Source organism: Fusarium fujikuroi, chromosome FFUJ_chr05 (assembly GCF_900079805.1).
Source record: "Fusarium fujikuroi IMI 58289 draft genome, chromosome FFUJ_chr05".
NCBI classification, from domain to species: domain Eukaryota; kingdom Fungi; phylum Ascomycota; class Sordariomycetes; order Hypocreales; family Nectriaceae; genus Fusarium; species Fusarium fujikuroi.
The window spans coordinates 1,961,919-1,981,861 of record NC_036626.1 but is presented as its reverse complement, the minus strand read 5'-3'; the positions used below and the strand labels follow the sequence as shown (position 1 = coordinate 1,981,861).

The following is a 19,943-nucleotide window of genomic DNA, read 5'->3' as shown; positions in this document are numbered from 1 at the left end:
AGTTTGGCGCTTCCCCTGCCAGCCTTTGAACGACCCAAGCCAACTCAAGCAAGCCCCTGTCGGTCGGCCAGAACAAACCCAATCCGAACCAGGACAGGACCTCTATGTATGGCGGAACCCCCCTGCTACTGTCCCGCTCAGCGCCACCACGAGGGCCCTTGTCGCTTGTCCATCGCACGCCAGATCTACCCACCCCCTTGTGCCTAGCCTGGTACCTACTATTTGTTTCTCTCTTCGCCCTCTTTTCATTTCGCCTCATCGGCCCCCTCCCCGTTTTGACACCCCATTGCCAACCCTCACCTGAGTCCATTGTCACATCTCCCACCCTGGTCCCGTGTTGACCCATTCCTGGCTTCCTTCAGTTATTTTACTACTGGAACCTCATTTTTTACCACCCCCCACCCCGTTTATTCGTACTGCTCTTTTCCTCGCCCATCACATACACCCCCAACCGGATCTAGCCAGGTCAGATGCATCTACGGCCTTAAAACTGTCCCAAATCATCGTTAGTATTTACCAGATCCGCTATGGAAGCGGCTGACTCTGGAGCCAGGCAAAGGTCTGTTTAAAATCCCGACTTGAAAGTATTCATATTTCTGTCTGCCCCTCCCATATTAACCCATTTCTTGTCTTTACAGCCGTCACTCTGCAACCAATTCGGAACACCAGATACACCACCTACCTCAGCCCGATCACCCATACTCCGATCATCGCCATCACCATTCCTACTCGCAGGATATCTTGTTGGACAGGTCGTATCGAGAACCTCCCGCCATGGCAACGGCAACCCTCATCACACCGGCCGCCCACTACCCACCTCAACCTCAACCTCAACCTCAACCGCCTTTCTCCAGTTATTCACAACCCAGCTCTGGTGCCGCCAGTATCGCCAACATGATTTCTGAACCGCGAAAACCAGCCGACGATCAGGAGCCCTCAAATCGCCAGTCGCTGCCCTCAATCTCGGAGGTCATCCAGGGCACTAAACCTGGAGCTTATCCTGTTGCACATGCGCCGGGTCTGCAGTCAGGTTCGAGTTTGCCGTCGCCCTTCGCACCAGCTCCTCGATCATTCCCAGAGGCTGAGAAGCGTTCGTCTCCTCAACCTCTCCACCCGACCTCATCCTTTCCTCGGCAAGATGGACCTGCCTTTGCGGACTCTCCTCGTCCTCATTTCAACAACCGACCATCGCTCCCTCCTGTCTCTGACCGTCGCCAGAGTCCCTCAGCCAAAGCTGATCTACCTCCACACCACCACCACCATCCCGAGCAGAAGCTTCCTGAACCTCACCACCCACTCAATGGTGCCTACGCTCATCCTCCTCATCCTCCTCCTGCTCCTCCTCCTGCTCCTGTCGCATATCAGCCTGGCCAGCTGCCTCCAGGTCAAATGCCCCTGCCTGCGTATCCTATTTCCCCTAGACACGGAATGCCACCACATATCCCTGGATCTTACGATCCCAGAGCGCCTCCCCACATGGACGACCCTGAATATGCCCGAGCCAGATACGAAGCTACAGTTGACAGGCACTACGAAAGCTGGAACTATCAAGACTCGTTGAGTCGAGTAAGTCACCTGAGTTACATGTTTCACCAAGAACACAAAGCGCTGACTTTTGACAGATCGGCACCTCGTCTCGTACGATTTTTAATTTTGCTGAAGCTTACAGCAGAATCGCCCAAGAACAGCACGGAGCTCACCCTATCCCAGCTCGACTGCCTACCGAACGAGAAGTTAGCGATATGCTCAGCAATATCGAACTTGTCAAGAGATCACTGGAGCAAGTACGTGACTTGGTGCAAACTTCGATCCAGAACGAACGAGCCCGAGAAGGGTCCAAGATGAAGGGGCCTTATGAGGAAGAGCACGACGTGAACATGTACGGCGATGGAATGAAGCCAGCATATGGCATGGCGGAAGTTAAAAAGCGTCGAGGTGTAAGTTTCTGGCTCTGATTGATTTCTTGAACACGAAACTAATGATGGACAGCGTGCTGCTCCTCCTGGACGATGCCACAGTTGCAATCGAATCGACACCCCTGAATGGCGACGTGGGCCTGATGGAGCCCGGACTCTCTGCAACGCCTGCGGGTTGCATTACGCCAAACTGGAAAGAAAACGCCAACTCGAGCAGAGGTCGATTCGTCCTAAAGATGAGGCTCATCGACAATGAGGCCTTGGCTTGATGGTTTTGGCTATACTACGAAGTGCTCATGGACACTTGAATGCATTGTGGATAGGTGCTCGGTTGTCCCATGAATGACTTCAACTTCAGCTCGCAACCCGCATGTCTACACATACACAGTCGCCTCACATACACGCACACGCACACGCACACGCACACATCTTCACGTTTAATAATACCCGATCCAACAGAACGGCGTCTTTGTATCGTTCTCTGTATATACGTTTTTACAATTGGGAAACCTTGGGCTTTGAGCAGGGACCCGCAGCATAACAGGCGTTTGTCTAATTATGGACACCATGTTTAACATGGTGTAACTTTTGAGTTCATGGGGGGAGAGAGGTTTGACTTTCTAGACAAAAAAGATTTCTTGGAGAAATTACTGGGATGGGCGGAGGGCAGCGGAGAGCAATCATCGCAACATCAGCAACGGATGTGTATTTTGGCCTTGCTCCTACGCAGGAGATGGGGGAATTTTTTATATAGGGTGGGATTGGTTATCCTGGGAGGAAAATTACAATGGTTTCACGGCATGTATCCAAGCTGGAAGATTACTTGGCATGAAGAGGAGTGAATTGAAGGTATCGAGGACATGTTTCTAGTTCTTTCGTGGAAAGCAACGCCAACAAGGCTAGGAGGGGGTCTACAAAGGAGATGGCTATGGCGGTAAAGGAGAAATTACAAAGTGATCAACTACGCCGAACTTGAAAGTGCACATATCCCCGTGAGTGTGAGTGTGAGCTTGAGTATCAACTTTACGCAGCCCAATAGAAAACAGCGGCTGCAGGGACGGAAGTATTTGCCACTTGGGCATCGAGACTATCGAAAGATTGGCGAAGCTTAATTAGCCATTTCTGGAGATGAGGGGCGATCATTTGCCTTGGTGGGGTTAGGAGTACAAGATGATATCTCGGCCTTGCATAGATCTACAGTGTCTTGCGTTATTAGTGTTTAGAAGGAGAAGACCAAGAAGTGGGCGCATTGCAGTTACAACAAACAAACAGAGAGACAAGACAACCCAGGTTGCCAGTATGTGCTGAATCGAGTGTATGAAGCAAATTGTTTCTCTACCCATTTCGAGATCATCTATTCCCCATAAGGACTGCGAGACGGGAATAGCGGGTGCCAGCTCATCTGTACGGGAAGTGACTTTTAAAACAGAAGCCAACAAGACAATGCGCTTTGGAGGGATCAGTGTCATAGCAAGTGGTTCGACAGGCTGAGTTACACAGAACAATAGGGGGTAGGACATGGGAGACGAGAACGGGACGGGAGGCTAATCAAGGCACGAGCGGGAGATCTGGCGAACGGGTAGGTTGCTTGAACTCATCGGACACGGGAACGTGCGTGCATGTACATGTGCTTCTGAGTTGTTGGTGATGGTGTTGTGGATTTGAGTTTCTGGATAGGTTATGTAGTACAAGACAATGCAGACAAGACGGGACAAGACGAGACTTGCAAGATAAGACGAGAGCATCGAGAAGGTAGTTGCCATCCTAAAAACATTATAAGATCTTGAGTAATGTACGTGTGAGTGTTAGTTATCCGTCTGATATAAATTTTCTATCAACTCCCTACCTACGCTAGGTTCTGCATCCGCTACACGCACGTATGGCCGTGGCAAACCCCAAGCACAGTATCAGTAATATCAGATACATTTTCATGTGCAACAATACATCGAAAGATCTGCCTGCGTGCGATTGCAAAGGCATCCCCCAGACCAGTCATACATGAATATGTCTTGATGCCTGAACCACCAAAAGCCCGAACAAAATCCACCAGACGGATGTCCATTGCAAGAGAGGATTCCACAAGGCCTCGTATGCGCTGTTTCTTGTGATACTTGATCAGAAACATGGCTGCAAGCACGCGATCTGCACGTCTTTCCAAGATCTTCCCTGGTCCTCCCCTGTTATATGGTGAGTTGAACGGTAGGACGGGAGCACAGGAAGGATTATATAGCATGCAGTCTGTGGTAGCGAGGGAGAGGGAGAGAGAGGGGGGCAGAGGAGAGGAGAGGAGAGGAGAGGAGAGGAGAGGAGAGGAGAGGAGGGAGGGATGTGAGATGTGGGTGAGAAACTCTCCCTTGCTCTCCTGTATCACAATGGCTGTGACAGGCACGGCGAAGGTGACACGGGCGAGAACAGGATAAGAGGGCCCAGCTGCTATACCGCGTGTCTGCAAGTGCTTGGCTGGATTCTCTGATGCTGCGTTACATGGCTATTACATGTATGGAGGCTATCATGTAAGTATCCATGTGGCTTTCTTTTCCATGGAGGATCTAGGATTTGGTCTAGAAATTATCGTCCTTCTGTGAGGCTCTGACGGGTGGCATGCCAAACCATGTGTGTTGTGCATTACCGTGAGACCTACAGTAATACATACATACATACACACGTCTCTTTACTGAGCAAGTTTACCAGACTGTAATGTACATATCTACAGTGCAGTACTGTACGGCATATAGAATGGAGTGATTTGACATTCAGCTAGGCCTGTTATCCACAACACCTTCTGGTGATTCGGGTATAGAAGGCCTCAGACATGACGCCACGGGAGAGGCAGAGGTCCAAGACGGATAGATACTCAAAGACTCCTCCTCCATCACCACCTCTCGTTCAAGCTGCTAGGACGTCTTTGGAAGGAGAACTGAGCGTACCTGTTAGATCGCGATGGGCTTGGGTTGAGTTGGGTTGAGTTGAGCTGAGCTGAGATGAGTTATTTATTTGTTTACCTACCTATCTATGAAAACAAACTCTAAAAGATATCATTTCAACCCTATTTGGTCGTCATTCTTGGCTCATACTCGACGCTTTTTAACCGCCGACATTCCAGAGAGACAAAGCCAAGTTGCAAAACGGGAATAGGACCGCCGCCCGCCACGTGGAATTCCCACCCGACAGGAGAGAAGCAAGGGTCCTTTTTTTCAAGGTCTCCGGGTCTAGTTCACGGTCTTGTCTCTGCCTCCCTCAGCCTAACATACTTATACTTCACCCGGGGGTTCTCTGGGATGAGATATTGTATGTAGTATGCATGGAGTCGGTACAGGTATGTCGCTAGCATGGTGAGCACGAGGGGTTGAATCATGGGCTTCGAGTAGAGTACCGTAGACAGACATATGCAAGGGAGGATAGTATACGCCCGCCTAGGTAAGGTAGGTAGCTGAGTTCAAAGACAAGAAAGTTGGCTAAGCCACTTAGGAGCGTGACAAGCTAAAGGGCCTCGTGGTTTTACACCAAGGGCGTTTTCGTTTTCGGTGACAGATATCGGTTTTTAGTCAGTTCAGTTGGTTGCGTGCTAACGTTCGACGTGTTGTGATTAGATGTGAGGGTTTGATCCCCTGCATTTTGACGTTGCATGGAAGGCGGGTTAATAAGGGTCTCTATCTGATCTAGGCATTTGGTGTATGCATGTAGTGTTCAAAGAAGGAGAACAGAACAGAACAGAATAGAGAACTTGAGGTTGTTTTGTTTTGTTTCATTTCGGAGAATGGGCCTGATTTAGCGTAGAGTCTCCGTTGATGATACTGCAATAATGGACATTTCCATAGCAGCAAACATCACAACTGCCGAGATGTTCAATGCGGCGACGTCACCTTGTCTTCTTTCTTCCTCTTCCCCTCCTTCTTTTCCATGAACTGTTTTTTATACTTTTCAATAGCCCAGAAACCCGTTTCCTCAAGACAACAGTTGAGTCGAGTTATATTTACGCACGCGCGCACACACACACACACACACACACACACACACACACACACACGGCCGAGTCTAGGCCGAAGCCGTCACAACGGCGAACAGCCACCAACTGGGGACATGACTCTTCAAGCTTTCAAGCACAGTAGTTACATACAGTAACAAGAGAGCAGAGAGTAGCTAGCATGTACCTGATCGAGATGGGCACATCAGTTGGATCTCTACCGTTGCTACTGTCAAGATCTACAGCCAAGCAAATACATACCTCGCCGTGAGAGACTATACATACGGCCTGCTAGATCGGGCAAAACTCAGTGGCTCACTCAGCTGGGACCTGGACATGGACATGGACCTCGACCGACCGTTGACTTGACTTGGTCGCTTGGCTCGACTTGAGCTGTTCCGCCATGCACCAAGTTAGTGGAACGACTGGTCAATTTTTTCGATCCGGTCAAGGCAAGATCTGTTTGGAGATCGAGCCTTTGATGTCTGAGAGCAACGCTACGCAACGCAACGCCCAGTTTGGAATGGCGGCGTGCTTCGGCAATTGTAAGTGCAGAATGAGGCAGCTTCAGCAGGGCGTGTGTACATATATGTACTTCCATGGAGTTGATGGCTTTACTACCTAGGTATAGTTAGCAGGTAGGGTAGGCCTTGGTTGTGAGACATGGTAATTTGTCGTTATTGGCTAGTATATCTCCTCGTCAAGAGGATCCATATTGGTTGTTGTAGCATTAAAAACAAATCATATCATATCATACCATATCTATCTATGGGTGAGATGTAATTAATGTCTTGTATTTGCTCAAGACTATCTATCACATAAAAGTCACAGTACTGCTGATCTATACAATACACAAGTATGTACATCACCGAATCCTTGCATCTCATCAGCTCACTAAACTCAGCCCCGTCCCGTGCGGAAAGATTACCGTACGATCCAAGACATGCTATCCCCTGCTGTAGATTCTGTTGGTCACTGTTAATGCTAACCTCTAGCCGCATCACTAGTTTCGAGACAGGGGTACGAGAGAAAAAGATGTATGTATGTACAGTACATGTTTTTTTGTCATTTCGGGGGCATCTATCCGCAGGTATGTATCTATCTAATCAATCACTTCCTCAGCCCTCTGTCGTTGTGTACAGGTTGCTGATCGCTAGGGTGAGAATGGACGAGTCAATTGATGCATGGTCAACATGTCTATCTACAACTCATGCCAAACAAACCTGCTGCTGTGACCAACTGAGCTATGCATGCTGTCTTTGTCTTTCTTGGCCTGTCTTGACTTGACTGATCATGCCTGATCATGCCTGATCTTGTTAGTTTGTCTGATCCTCCGGCCTCCGGATCCGGACCCGGCGCGGGATCTCAACTCAACCCGCCTCGGCCCCGATACATATCAGATTCGTGTTCGAATCGGCATCGGCATCGGTATCGACATCGACATCGGATTCGGAATCGGCCATCTCCCTCTTTGGGTGTATCTTTATCTTTGTCTCCCTTTGTCTCTGTCTCTCTTGTAACTATGTATATGTGTAGTGTCTGCCATGGTCTAGCGCTCACATGATCGCATCGCCGTTCGACAATCTCATTTCTCAGAGACACTTTCGTTCCCTTCTGCTTAGCAGATCTTTTCCCGCTGTAGCTACGTGCATCCCTTTTCGATATGCCGCGTGCCTCGAACTAGCTACTGTAGCTCAGAGCTAAGGATCCCATGTTATACTATGACAGATCATCGTAGATAATACCCCCCCTCACCCCCACCTAGCTACATAGACTCAGGGCGACAGCGGAAAAAGCAAAGATATCATAAGCTACAGAACCTTACGGCCAAGTAATAAATTCGCCGATAGTCATAGCTCAATTATACCGCTCACTCTCAGCTGTAGCAAACCCTCACCGGTGTCTCGACTCTCCAAATGCGGCGACCGGTCAAGGTGCCTGGTTGAAATCTCTCGACATGTCCTAAAAAAAACATCAATACTGAGGCTACACGTCAAATGCCCACGCCAAGCTACCCCAGTGTGACTTTACTTTACTTCTATCCTTTGCCCAGAGGACAGGATTTTATGGATCTTTACGAGAATTCCAGACAGAAAGGGGGTATCCCCTGAGAAGAAAAGAGGGGAGAAAAAGAAAAGACCCCCTTAAGCTACCACAACTCAGACATGCGACTCTTGCAGCGCCAAAGCCAAAGCCAAACCAAACCAACAACTAGAACCGTGTCTTTCTTTCTAGAATCGGCCGAGAGGCGCTATACTGCATCTTCACCTCCCCCCGGCACGGCACGGCACGGCTGAGAATTCCTTCCAGACAGCCACTGCGGTGGGAGGTACCCAAGCCAAGCCAAGCCAAGGTCAACGTTTTTGCCCTCTCTCGCTCACGGAGACAGCTCGCTTATAACGGGGCGTTTTGATGGCCTCTCTATGATCTATCTGATCTGATCCATCTGTTATTAGGTTAGTTAGTTAGTTAGTTTGTCAGTAGTCAGTCAGTTAGTTGCTTGCTACCCACCTCGCTACCTAGGAATGTGCTGTAGTTAGCTCTGTCTCATGCTGTGGAAAAGCCCCGAGAGAGACAAACGAGGTAATTCCCGCGATGCCAAACTTGACATGTCGAATGTGCTATGCAGACTAAGACGGAGTCATGTGATCGTCAGGGCCATTGCGGAGAGTGGTATAGTTGAATGTTTGGGTTTGAACTCTATTCAGCACTGAGAGTTCACTATTTCTTGGTTCAAGTGAACAGTCTCGTATAGACTAACATGGACTTTGTTTGGATCATGTGAGGCGAGCCTCGAGTCTTGGGAACGCAGAATAGATATCACCCTGGCGACCGTAAAATCACACAATGTTTATATCTTTCTGGTGTGGCACCCTCTGTTGATTTCTTCAAGGTCTTCAGTAACAGCCATGTCGTGCCTTAGCATAGCCTTTCAATATAGCAACTGTATTCTGAAACCACCGTTGGTCCATGCTCTTCTCTTTCTCGATACATCTTATTATGCTCAGAAGAAAAGAAAGCAGCCAAGAACGCCGATTACCCAAATTCAATGACGCTTCCCCTCATGACTCAGTCTCCTGGCCTTCAATCCACTCGCTCTTGCGCTTCAGTGACCCGTTAGTGGCATCCGCCTGTGCTCCGTTGGTCTCTCCGTTGGGTGCTGTGCTTGAACCGCCGCATCCTCCACGGAAGCCGTTCAGCAGACGCTCTAGGCCGTGGATCCCGAGACCTGCAAAGTCACGCCCGGCCGTCTCCCGCTCTCCGATGGCAATCACGGCGCCGATAAGATCATGGTTGATCTCGTCGTTGACAACGCTGTCATGCTTGTAACTGGGGTGCACGTCAATGAAGTTGCGGATCCATCTGGCTGTTGTGTCAAGATTTCCTGAAGCTCGCCGCGAAATCAGATCGAGATATGTAGACAGATGGCATCGAGTCGATACGTCAACGTTGACGCTGTCAAGATAGCTCTCGACAATGGGGATCAAGCCGGGGAATTCTCCCGACTCCGAGCCGTTGATAATGTCATTCACTGTCATCTCCTCAAATTCATGCTCCACCGGGCCTCCAGGTGATGCTGGCCGACTAGGATGTGCTGAGCCGGGTCGACTTTCGTCACCAAAGGTGGTGTTGGCTCTCGAGGGGCGGCTAGGGAAAGGGTTGCGCCGGAAGTAGAACTTCTCCTTCAGAACAGCATCGACTGCGTGTGCACGCTCCATGTTTTCGTCGACCTTCTTGATAGGAATGTAAAAGTTGAGGTCAAATGACAGGATTGCACGTGTGACCAAGACCATAAAGACAGAGAAAGCCGCGTTCTCGAAATCCGTGATCTGAATCTCCATGGAGCGGAACTCGACTCGCCAGCCGATGCTGTTATCAGCAGGCGGGGGCTTGAAACGCATGTGCTGCCAGTTAGTTGACTGAATGTTCTCAAAGTGGTCAGTCTTGCTGAGGTCCAACTCCTGGAGGTCCTCCTCAAAGACAACAATGGGGTCCCGGATGAAAAGGTGAGCGAAGTGAGTGGCCAGTCGATCATCCATGCCTCCTTCGAGAAGCTGGCGCTTGATGTCAGAGTCGTAGACCAGATCAGGATCGAGGTACTCGTTCCTCAACCGAGGGTCTATGGCAATATATGTTGAGTTGGAGGCGTATCGTGACTTTGGTATCCTTCGGACGCCTTCTGTGAGGGGCTGTTCCCTTGTGAGCAGTGCTGATCGACTTGGAGAGCATGAGAGTGCCCTTACCTTTTCTCCCAACTCCTCGGGGGTTCTGCAGTCCACGGAGCGGCTGATCTGATTCCACCGCACGTCGGTGTTGGCAAGGAACCCCTTATACACAGGCGTAGCAGCAGTCAATGCGAGCATGATGGGACCAAGCGGGCTCAGCTGATCATAGAGCATTCTTCCTTCGGTGATGTTCTTGGCCTGGAAAGTGATCTGGAGACAACAACTACCCATTCCGAAAGCCATGGCATCCATATGGATGAAGTCGTCAGGGGCAGCTCCATTTCGTACGTCATCGTCTTCGGGCCAGTCATGCTTCTCAAAGTCCACGGTAGGATCCTTCCAGGGTCTTGGTGTGTTCTTGTCGTGATAGATAGGAACATTGACCTGAACCTTGCGGCCCCGTCGAGATCGTATGTTTGCGGCTAGAGTTGGGAATCTGATATGGGGGTTGGCGATCTCATCCGGGACAAACTGAGAGCGGAGGCGCGGCCCTGAGGGCGGAAAGTAGGGGTCGGTGAATTGTCCGGGAACGCCGATTTGAGGGTATGTCGTGAGTGTGATGGGATATTCAGTTGAAAGCATGTGCTCTTTGGCGATCTTTCTCCGCAACTTCATGTCTGGTTCCACGTCGAGTAGCTCCCTGAAGCCGATGCCCCAAGGCTTTCCTGGGGTCGCTTCCAGCATGAAGCGTCCAAACTCAGGGTGAAAGACAGGGATCGTCCTCTCTCTATGTCAGGGTCAGCAGATGATGGAAAAATCTAGGGACTGCCTGGTGTACTTTTTTTTCGCGCTTGCTGTGTCGACGCCTTGAAGATCTGGGACACAGCCACCTTGCTTTTCCAGTTCCTTATCAGTAGCCAACGCCTCAAGAATCTCTGCTTGACGAAGAGACAACAGCACTCGCTGGTTGTCCTCTGAGTAAACTACCACAAGATACTCGACCTGGATAAGATGTCAGTTGAGATGATTCAGGATTGTGTGGTTGAACCAACCTCGTCGCCCCAGAGGAGAGCATCGCGCTCCTTTCCTTTGGCCTTGTTCCATATCTCCAGAAGTTGCTATAGAGATTTAGCGATAGATCGCCACTTATACCGCACAGTTGAATATGAAGGGGTGAGAAAGAAACTCACCTTGATGCCCCATTCTCTGACTTGAGGAGCGCGCTTCTTAGCATCGGGCCAATCGAGGGCTGTTCCCAAGGCTCTAAAGTCAGGTCAGCTTATGAGGCCTTATGGATTATGAGTTGTGGCTTACAGGAGGCCCATCGTGAGACAATGTCTGGGTTCTGCTTTAAGGGCGGTTTCTGAGCGCGCCCACCTTGCTTTAAGTTGCCGTAAGGTGTGATCGGTATTCGGGAAGATTTTGTTCAAGATGGCGGAAACCGGGTAATGAGAATCGGGGTAAAGTGATGAAATATGAGCCTCTTAGCCTAGTTTCTAGGCTGCTCTTGCTGAACAGACTGCGCCAGCCGTATGGTATATGCCGATAGTGAGTTTTTTTTCTGAGGAGGAGAGTATCAAGAGAAGAAACTCTTTGATAAAGCGAAACCGGGGGTTGGTGGACGCTAGGCGTAAAGGTTCTTGTTCTCCACGATATCGGAGTTGGCGCGGAGTTTGGCTTTTTCAAGGATAACAACAACAACAACAAGGAAACCCCGTTCAATCAGAAATTGATACGATAGATAGAGCCACGCTCTAGTCGGTCGATAAATCAGTAAGCAGACCGAGGTTCCAGATAGTTAGACTGGTTGAGCGACGACCCGAAACCTCACCACTAAAAAAGGTCTTGGACGTCAAACACAGACAGAGACAGCAAAAAAAGAATTAAACGGCCCGTGTCGATCAGTGGCCCAGGGCAAGTTTTAGTAGAGTCGGATAGTTGATGGGGGAGTAATAGAAGAGGGAAATTTAAACTTGTAGAGTGAGGTACTTGGATAGGTGGTACTCTGGTAGGTGGATAATGAATAAAGTATTCGTACAAAGGATCTTTATTCTTCTTTTTTGGAGGGGGAGCCGAGATTCAGGTACAATTCCGCGGGTTCGCCCGTTGTCAAAGTAAAGAAGAAGAGAAGCGCCGAAGAGTATCAACTAGCCCACCTCAGACTATGAATGATACGGGTTTGATATGACAGATATGGTTGGGTAGTGGCTTGACTTGGCTTGTCTTTCTTGTGGGAGACAGCTGAGATGTTTAGGTATCGTCTACCTATTTCCCCCCGATTACCATTTTCTATTTCATCATCTCTCCCTTGTTCCTCCTCGTTAAACTCGTCGGCTTGTGATGGTTGTTGCGTTATGTTGTGTCGCCAAGAAGCGGGTATTTCTGCTTAGAAATCGAGTCCCAGACATCAAATCAGACGAGGCCCTGATGATGCCATCCGGCCAATCTCCTAATCCGGTCAGGTTCTGGAAAACTCATCGCGCTAGCTCTAAGAGGAGAAGTGTACCACGGGCTGTCAGTCCGGCATTGTGCGTATCAATCATATAGGGTAGCTAGGCATAGAGTAGACAGAAAAGCATTATATTATTTTATGTACTGCTTAGGTATTGGCTATGTCGTTGTCCTAGTTGATCTCGTCGTGCAATGAGCCTATGTGTTGCTGAGCATCTTTTGTAAAGAGCCTCAAGCCATACAAGTCAGCCCTACCGAGTCTCCAGACTGACCATGCGGTTCCCACACAATGCCTAGAGCTCCGTGTAACCGTACAACCGCATAGCCGATAACCGCTTGCTTACAATAGCATTGTTTAGTTAATTACTAAATGAAACAACGATTGATCGATGCAGCAGATCATACGTAAACCCACTGACTATCTAGGTGTTGAGAGACCAGCTGTATCTTGATCCTTGTACTACCTTAGTACCTGAGGTGCCTACTAATGTCGAGGGCCAATATTACTTTTAAATGATCAGTCCCTACTCTGTAGTTGAACGAGTTATGCAACCACTGCAGAATTGCACCAATCTTCATGGTCGAGAAATAAAAAAAGACGTTGCCTTGAAGCCCCTAACATCGTTCCAGAACAAACAAACAATATACCTCTGAAACTCTCGTGCACCTGATTGGACTCTCCATCTTCAGTAGTATCTATATTGTTCCAAGAACAAGCACATCCGACTTATCCCCGTGGGTTTCCATGATTTCAACGGGTCTGACTAAACTACCTACCAGTAAAACCGAGGCCTCGATATTGAAAAGCCCGAGGCCCTTATCGAATTGATCAAGGCGAGATCAACACTCCAATGACATAGACTACCGGGCCCAAACAGAACAGAACGGGTAAAGGGAAATCACTGTCCAACACCAGTGACAACCATTGTCACAGCTGAAACCCAGCCCGGTCTAGAGCACTGTAAGTTGTCGCTCTCGCCTCTTTCCAACGTCGCTAGTATTGCAGCCAACTCAGAACGAGCCCGTCTGTCTCTGAGTCATGCGGCACTAGCTGTAACCAACAGGGTGCAACCGGCACGCGGAAGGATGCTGCATGATGGTGAGTGACTGTGGATGCTTATTGACTACCAAAGCTGGCACACCATGATACAACACTGTTCTTGAATACAGCAGAAGGAATAGTTATGTTGTGAATCGACCATTTCTCCAAGGTGTTGATCAACATGTCTCGAATCTCTCCAATGATCCAGACAAAGGCATATATGCACAGCAATAACGGGAATGAAGGATTCCGGGATCCAGTGTCTAGATTGCCATGTTAGAAATCTCAATGCTCGTCCCAACAAGATAGAGGCAGTTATAAGGCAGCTCCCTAGCAAACATTAAGTCTCGACGCACACCGAGACGCAAGACGTATGCTATCTCAACTTTTATTTGATAGTTGAGCCGAGGAGACGAATGACTTATCAGGCCGAACATCAGCAATTCGATCAGTGCCATCTGCAGTGATGGAATCGATCAACTGCCGACAGGAAGCATCAGTTCTGGTTTTAGCTTTGACGCCAAGCCAAATCTTGGTCAACGAGCCAGCCACTGCTGCCCTCTTTATAATGGGAGATTCTCGTGATGAGCAGACTTTCAACTGTAAATAGCACCTCTACATTAATTAGTACCGAGGGCCGGCTTGTGGGGTCCATCAAGCTTCCGCTTTGCGCCAACGTAACAAACTCTATCCAAGAACGATGATCAGCAGCCGGCGTCTCTCCAAGCTTCAAAAGCCATAACTAAGAAGCGCCATCTGTATCATTCATCATTTGCTCAAGTGATCATCGCCATTGCGTTTTCAACAATAGTCCTTTGGTCGAGGAACAACAAGCGTGGGTTCGGTACACACAATAAACACGCCAGAAGTAGCTGAAATTTTGAAGAGCCCCCGACAGTAATGACATGGTCGAGATAGTCGTATCGATCCCGATAGGAGGAGGGGCACAGTGTAATACAACCCGGAGATGGAATGCCGGTAATGGTGTTTGTGGTGCCGCAGTATGTTGGCTTCCGTTCCTAGCTCAATGGATGGCTAATGACGCTAGAAAGAATGCCATGTGAGCCATGGAGCCAAGGAGCCCAGCGCTAGCTCAACGTAAAGGAAGTAAGCCGCATTTCATGTCCTTATCGGGGCGAATGAACTCTGCTACTAGAATCTCTTGGCTCTCGCTCACTGACACCCAATCAAGAGAATGCTTATAGATAGGCACGAGACAAGAGCAGAGCGCAATGAAACGCAAGACAACCATTAGACTGGCAAACGACGGTGTCTCTTCATGCTTGTTGGTGTGTCAAGACAACACTCACCAACAACGCGTCACTCGCTTCGCTTCGATGTTGTCTTGACTCATCCGTACAACCATACCCCATATCACAGCAAGCTACGTTCCCCGAGTACAGCATGCTTGACAGTGCCGCTATCTGGGGTCCCAGCCCAATGGTGGCTTCCAAATCCGACCCCATAGACCGTGGCTTTTGATTACCCACTGGGTATCAACGTATGATGGATGTTAACTTCAATGCAAGCTACGGGGGCAAGCAAGTCGCCCTGACGATCCTGGTGACGCCAGAGCAGGTATGTACTGTCAGATGTCGATGGCACTCTCGATAGCCAGTGAGGATGTCCCCTCGTCGAATTCACTGCCGACCCATAAAACAGGGAGATGTTAATGGCGGATAAGCAGTTCCCAACCAGGAAGCAAAGAAGCACGGGTTCATTTTCATGCCTGGGGCAAAGACACAGGTACAATTCATGCAGCGCGGATCATCGCATTGCTGTAGTTACCCGATGATACTGTGTTGCCTGGTACAGCTCCCTCGGGGAGCAAGAAAACACCAGACCTTGAAATAGGGTGTGGAAATAAACTTGGAATAAGTTACCTCGGTCTTTTTGTCATTTAGGATCAAGATCCTGGGTTTTCTTTCCTCCCCTAGAACTTGACAGAAGTTGATTATATTGATATCACCACTCCATGTACCAGTAAGTTTATCATGCGCTGGTTGTATTGACCGTTGGAGAGTGAAGTTAGAGTTAAATCGACACGTGACGGACGGAAAGGGGACAGGAAAGAAAGCACATGCTATCAGTTTTAGGGAAAAGACAAGCATCCATCAGATACAAATCATCAATAACCAGGAAGAGACAAACCAAAGTTTTGTTAACACAGAGAGGTACAGTACCTACATACACTTCAATAATCGAGTTAGCTGTCCACGTTTCACCCCATGCGCTTATGACGCATATCCAGCTAAGCCGCCGCCCCTCTATCTTCATACACCTCAACAACAAGAACAGCCTAGCCTAAACTACTCCGTACCTAAGCAATAAGCGGGCATCCTTGTAACACGCACGGAAACTCGCTACCCCACTAAGTAAAGTACCTAAGCCTCTCAGGCTCACAGCTACATCATACCCAACTGCTCTTGAGCCCCCCAATCAGGCACAATCATTCATCAATCCCTAATACCCTGCTGCCACCGCTACTGCTACTGCTACTGCCACTGCTATTGTTACCACCTAGGACCCTGCCCGTGGCTCCTCCAATAAATTCCCCCCGCCATTCTCGCTCGATCTTGGTCCTTTTCAAAACGAACTCTTTGCTTGTCTAAATACTACCAAGAGAGCACTGTACACATCTTTCCTTCGACCCGATCCTCACACCTTCTCTTGTGATCTCGACCTTAGCGTATCAGCAGTACTTCTTTCGCCATGAACCCTCATCAGAAGAACAAGGTCGACGTCAAGGTAAGCTGCCCGTGGAGACCAACCTCAGGCGATTCGAGCTCCCCTTTGTGCATGACTCGATAACCATGGTACCCGTCAATATTATCCCCTCCTCACATCATCTATACCGACGCGATCTTCAATCGTACCGAATACTCTGCTGACGTCAACCCCTCGTTATAGTCACTCACTCCTGAGGAGCAGCGACTTTTCCGCCTCTACGGCAAGCTGCCCTCTCGATCCGACCACTTCGCCAAGCATCTCAAGGATCGTAAATACTTCGACTCGGGCGACTATGCCATGTCCAAGGCCGGCAAGGGCGACGGTGTTGATGCTGGTGCCGTCGGCTCTCAGCATCCAGTCCCTGAGAACATCCCCCACCTCTCTTCCCCAGTGAACGGCTCCGGAGCCAACGTACCCAAGCACGCCCACCACGGCTCCGTGCCCGGCATCCAGGCCGGCAGCCCTATCAAGGAGAGCAGCTTCCTCAAGAGCGAGACCAGCGCTGACGAGACCGAGGGTAATGATGCCGACAAGTCCAAAGACGCAGACGCTGCTATACCTGAGCCCGTTGCCGCTGGCGGCGAGGGCATCCCAATCCGGCGATAGAGCATCGAGTGAAAATGGTCCAAAAAAAAAAAAGTGCAACGGAGCAGAAACGAAGAGGGAGATTTTTTTTATACTTCTTCACTTTTGTCTCGCAAAACATGGAACGTTTGTTTCTTTGGTACTAAGCCTTGTGCGTGGGCTTGCGGTGGATTGCGAAATCGGTTTTGACGACTTACGAGGATCGCACAGTTGGCGTTTGGGAATTGGGAGACAATCTGGCTCGCACACACGGGGGACATATCTCGATCTGGAATCATCGGATAATGTTGTTTGACAGCGGCAGGGTGAGAGAAACACCACACTCTCCGCAAATGTTTATCATGTTCATTTGGTCGTTTAGCTACCTGCTTCGTTTCAGAAGCATGCTTTCTATTTCCATTCCCTTTTTCTTCTTCTCTCCCTGTTGTCTTCGCGTGCAGTATTACCCGGAATTTTTGCATTTTCCCATGATATCGTAGAAATCCCATATAACCTAGATGGTTTCCAGGTGGTGATGCTATTTTTAAGCATCCAGAGCCTTGAGCGCCATTTGCTTGGCACCCTCGAAAGTCTTGTTACCACCAATGAAGCCAGCTGCATGAACAAAGACGCAGCCAGGAATGCCACTGATGCCATCTAGCTCAGCATCGCGGAATCCTCTCCATGCCTCGGGCAAGGGCTTTCGACTGACGAAAGAGTCCTTGCTCTCAGGAACACATTGGATACGCCACTTGGCGCCAGGCTCAGGCTTCTCAGCGTATAGAACGTAGAGCACTGAAGGAGTACCGTCCTCGAGAGTATAAAGATGGTCCTTCCAGGGCACAGACTGGCCCTCGAGAACAAGCAGACGGCCCTGCTCGTCGTACTGTGTGCGCTTGGTGAAGGCTTCCTGGACGATGGTGCGGGCAGGGAGCCAAGAACCGGCGTAGCCGTCAAGGTCTCTGTCGAACTCCTCGCCAATGCGGTTGCTGGCCTCGTTGAATTTGGCATCCTCAGCTGCCTGAGCCTCGGCGGGATCAGATGGCGTAGGGTCGTTCCACTTGGGGTTCAGACGTCCGACCATGGCACCAAGGCCAAAGGCGCCCTCGCTAAAGCGTTTCTCAAGACCTGCAGCGGCGATACCAGCAGGGTCGAAAACAGAAATACCATTGTCGTGGGCGTCGAGGGCTTCAACAAAGTTCTCGTACAGTTTCTTGTAAATCAAATCAACGTCGGCAGAGTCCTCGGGTTGTCCAAGGCGCTCAGCAACGATGGCCCGGCCAAAGTGCAGGAAGACAAGACCGGCGCTGGAGAGCTTTGTAGGACGGTCGGGAAAGGTGGTTGTGAAGCCGCGCTGATGATGATCGAAACGACGCTTCTCAGCGTCGTACTCGCCGCCAACGTCGACAACAGTGTGGCAGGTAGCCAGGACGGCAGGGTCGCGGGTACGGACAAGAGAGGCATCACGGTAGGCGGGGAGGCGGCGGAGCATATGGACGGCGAGGGCCTCGTCAGCGTGGAAGTGGCCATTGTGAGTGCCAATGAGGGGACCGTTGCCCGTGGTCTTGACGCGCTTGGATGCTGATTCGGCCATGGTGGTGAAGAGGCGGCGGAGCATGTACGTACGTCTTTGGTGGTTTGTCGCTGTGGTTATGTATGAAGTTGTGGAGGAGGCAGAAAAAGTTGTTGGAGTTATCAAGGTGCCGGGGACAAAAATAAGTGGCACAAATGATGGAACCAAACCGCAACGACTGGCAGTGGCGTCAACGCTATCCGTATAATTGGCAGTTTTCTTACGTGCCAAAATCTAGACAGTTTAATAGCATGAAAGTGTCTACGAATAGTATCATCCAGTATCTAACTTGACTGACACTTCTGCAAAGGTACTATATCATAAGTATTTCATATGTCGTGTGCTTTTTATAACCCCGCGCGCGTCAGTAAAGTACTAATATAGGATCTCTATACAAGGTACCTACCTATCTCATAAGCGAACCTAGGTGCATTAGTAGCCTAGGTTCTTGGATGCTCCCTTGGCTACTTGAGCCTCTGGCGTATACAAGACTGTCTCAACTTAACTAGTAGATGAACGAAACTTAGTAGGTAGCGCTTATTATCTCTATTCCATTCTTTCATTCTGCCCTGCCTGCAACTTCAAAGTACAGTTTCTTATAACAAGCTTGAGCCAATCACAATTGATGAATTACCCAGTTCTGACCCGCCCATGGAGGTCCGGTGCTATGACAGGATCTTGAGATAAAGTATTACTGTAAATGCAGCCTAGAAACTAGTAAGTAGGTAATATTTTAAGAGATACAGAGTATACCATAGCGAGTTACTCATCCAACAGTCCAGAGCAAAATACCCGAACCAAATACCTTAGGTAGCCTACAGCTTCAACAAATCCGCCATCATGGTCACAGCAATCGTCTTATCCTCAATGCCTGACCATACTCATCTTGATATGTTGGCACCCTGGACCCCGAGAATCTAATATCACAACCCAGATCAGTCTCGATTTATACTTTTACACCCTTGTCATCTATGTATGATCCATACACCATCATCCTCAATGGTCAATTTCATTATTCTCATGAATTAATCTCAGACACGTCTGACCTATCAGAGACAAAAGAAAATACGTACAGTACATGGCCGTAAAGCGTGGTCGAATTTCCACCTTTGTTAGCGGGCACTTCACAACACATGGTCCGAGCAGCCATGTGGCCGCGGATATACATACAAACAGATGTTGTCAACATTCAGGCCCAGACCAAAAGCCATAGTGCGTGGAGGTTTCTTTGGCAGGATAACTAGAGGGTGGTGTGAACGTGCCAACAACGAGTGACTTGACGCCAATGATCTGAACCTGAGTATCAAGTTACGTTGTGTTATGTTTGGTAGTATGTTATGTTACTCTAATCTATACGTACATAATCAATCAACCGATCAATCCCCTCGTTGTTTATATCATACGCCTCATTAACAGCACTAAAAGAAACAAGGGATGGCTAGCCTGCCGCTCTGCTACTTTTAGAACAATCGATTATGAAGAAAAGAAATAACAGACAACCCGAAATGAATCCACTGGTACGCCTTAGGTATCATGC

General features: G+C 49.2%; 4 protein-coding genes; 2 read left to right on the top strand and 2 right to left on the bottom strand.

Annotated features, from left to right (window-relative positions):
* Window positions 1–774: 774 nt before the first annotated feature.
* FFUJ_07383 (related to NsdD protein) lies at window positions 775–2,172 on the top strand (the record flags this gene model as incomplete). XM_023577629.1 has 3 exons in its annotated part: window positions 775–1,566; window positions 1,623–1,937; window positions 1,990–2,172. The coding sequence occupies 3 exons, from the start codon at window positions 775–777 to the stop codon at window positions 2,170–2,172; spliced, it is 1,290 nt and encodes a 429-aa protein (XP_023430668.1).
* A 6,770-nt stretch (window positions 2,173–8,942) lies between these two features.
* On the bottom strand, window positions 8,943–11,371 carry FFUJ_07382 (related to gamma-glutamylcysteine synthetase; the record flags this gene model as incomplete). XM_023577627.1 has 6 exons in its annotated part: window positions 8,943–10,070; window positions 10,125–10,833; window positions 10,885–11,048; window positions 11,099–11,164; window positions 11,237–11,309; window positions 11,361–11,371. 6 exons carry the CDS (start codon window positions 11,369–11,371, stop codon window positions 8,943–8,945), a joined length of 2,151 nt encoding a protein of 716 aa, XP_023431436.1.
* A 4,880-nt stretch (window positions 11,372–16,251) lies between these two features.
* Window positions 16,252–16,875, top strand: FFUJ_07381 (cAMP-regulated phosphoprotein family protein; the record flags this gene model as incomplete). XM_023577626.1 has 2 exons in its annotated part: window positions 16,252–16,287; window positions 16,450–16,875. The coding sequence occupies 2 exons, from the start codon at window positions 16,252–16,254 to the stop codon at window positions 16,873–16,875; spliced, it is 462 nt and encodes a 153-aa protein (XP_023430667.1).
* A 502-nt stretch (window positions 16,876–17,377) lies between these two features.
* Window positions 17,378–18,427, bottom strand: FFUJ_07380 (related to MYG1 protein; the record flags this gene model as incomplete). The annotated part of the gene is made up of 1 exon (XM_023577625.1): window positions 17,378–18,427. The coding sequence occupies one exon, from the start codon at window positions 18,425–18,427 to the stop codon at window positions 17,378–17,380; it is 1,050 nt and encodes a 349-aa protein (XP_023430666.1).
* Window positions 18,428–19,943: the final 1,516 nt, after the last annotated feature.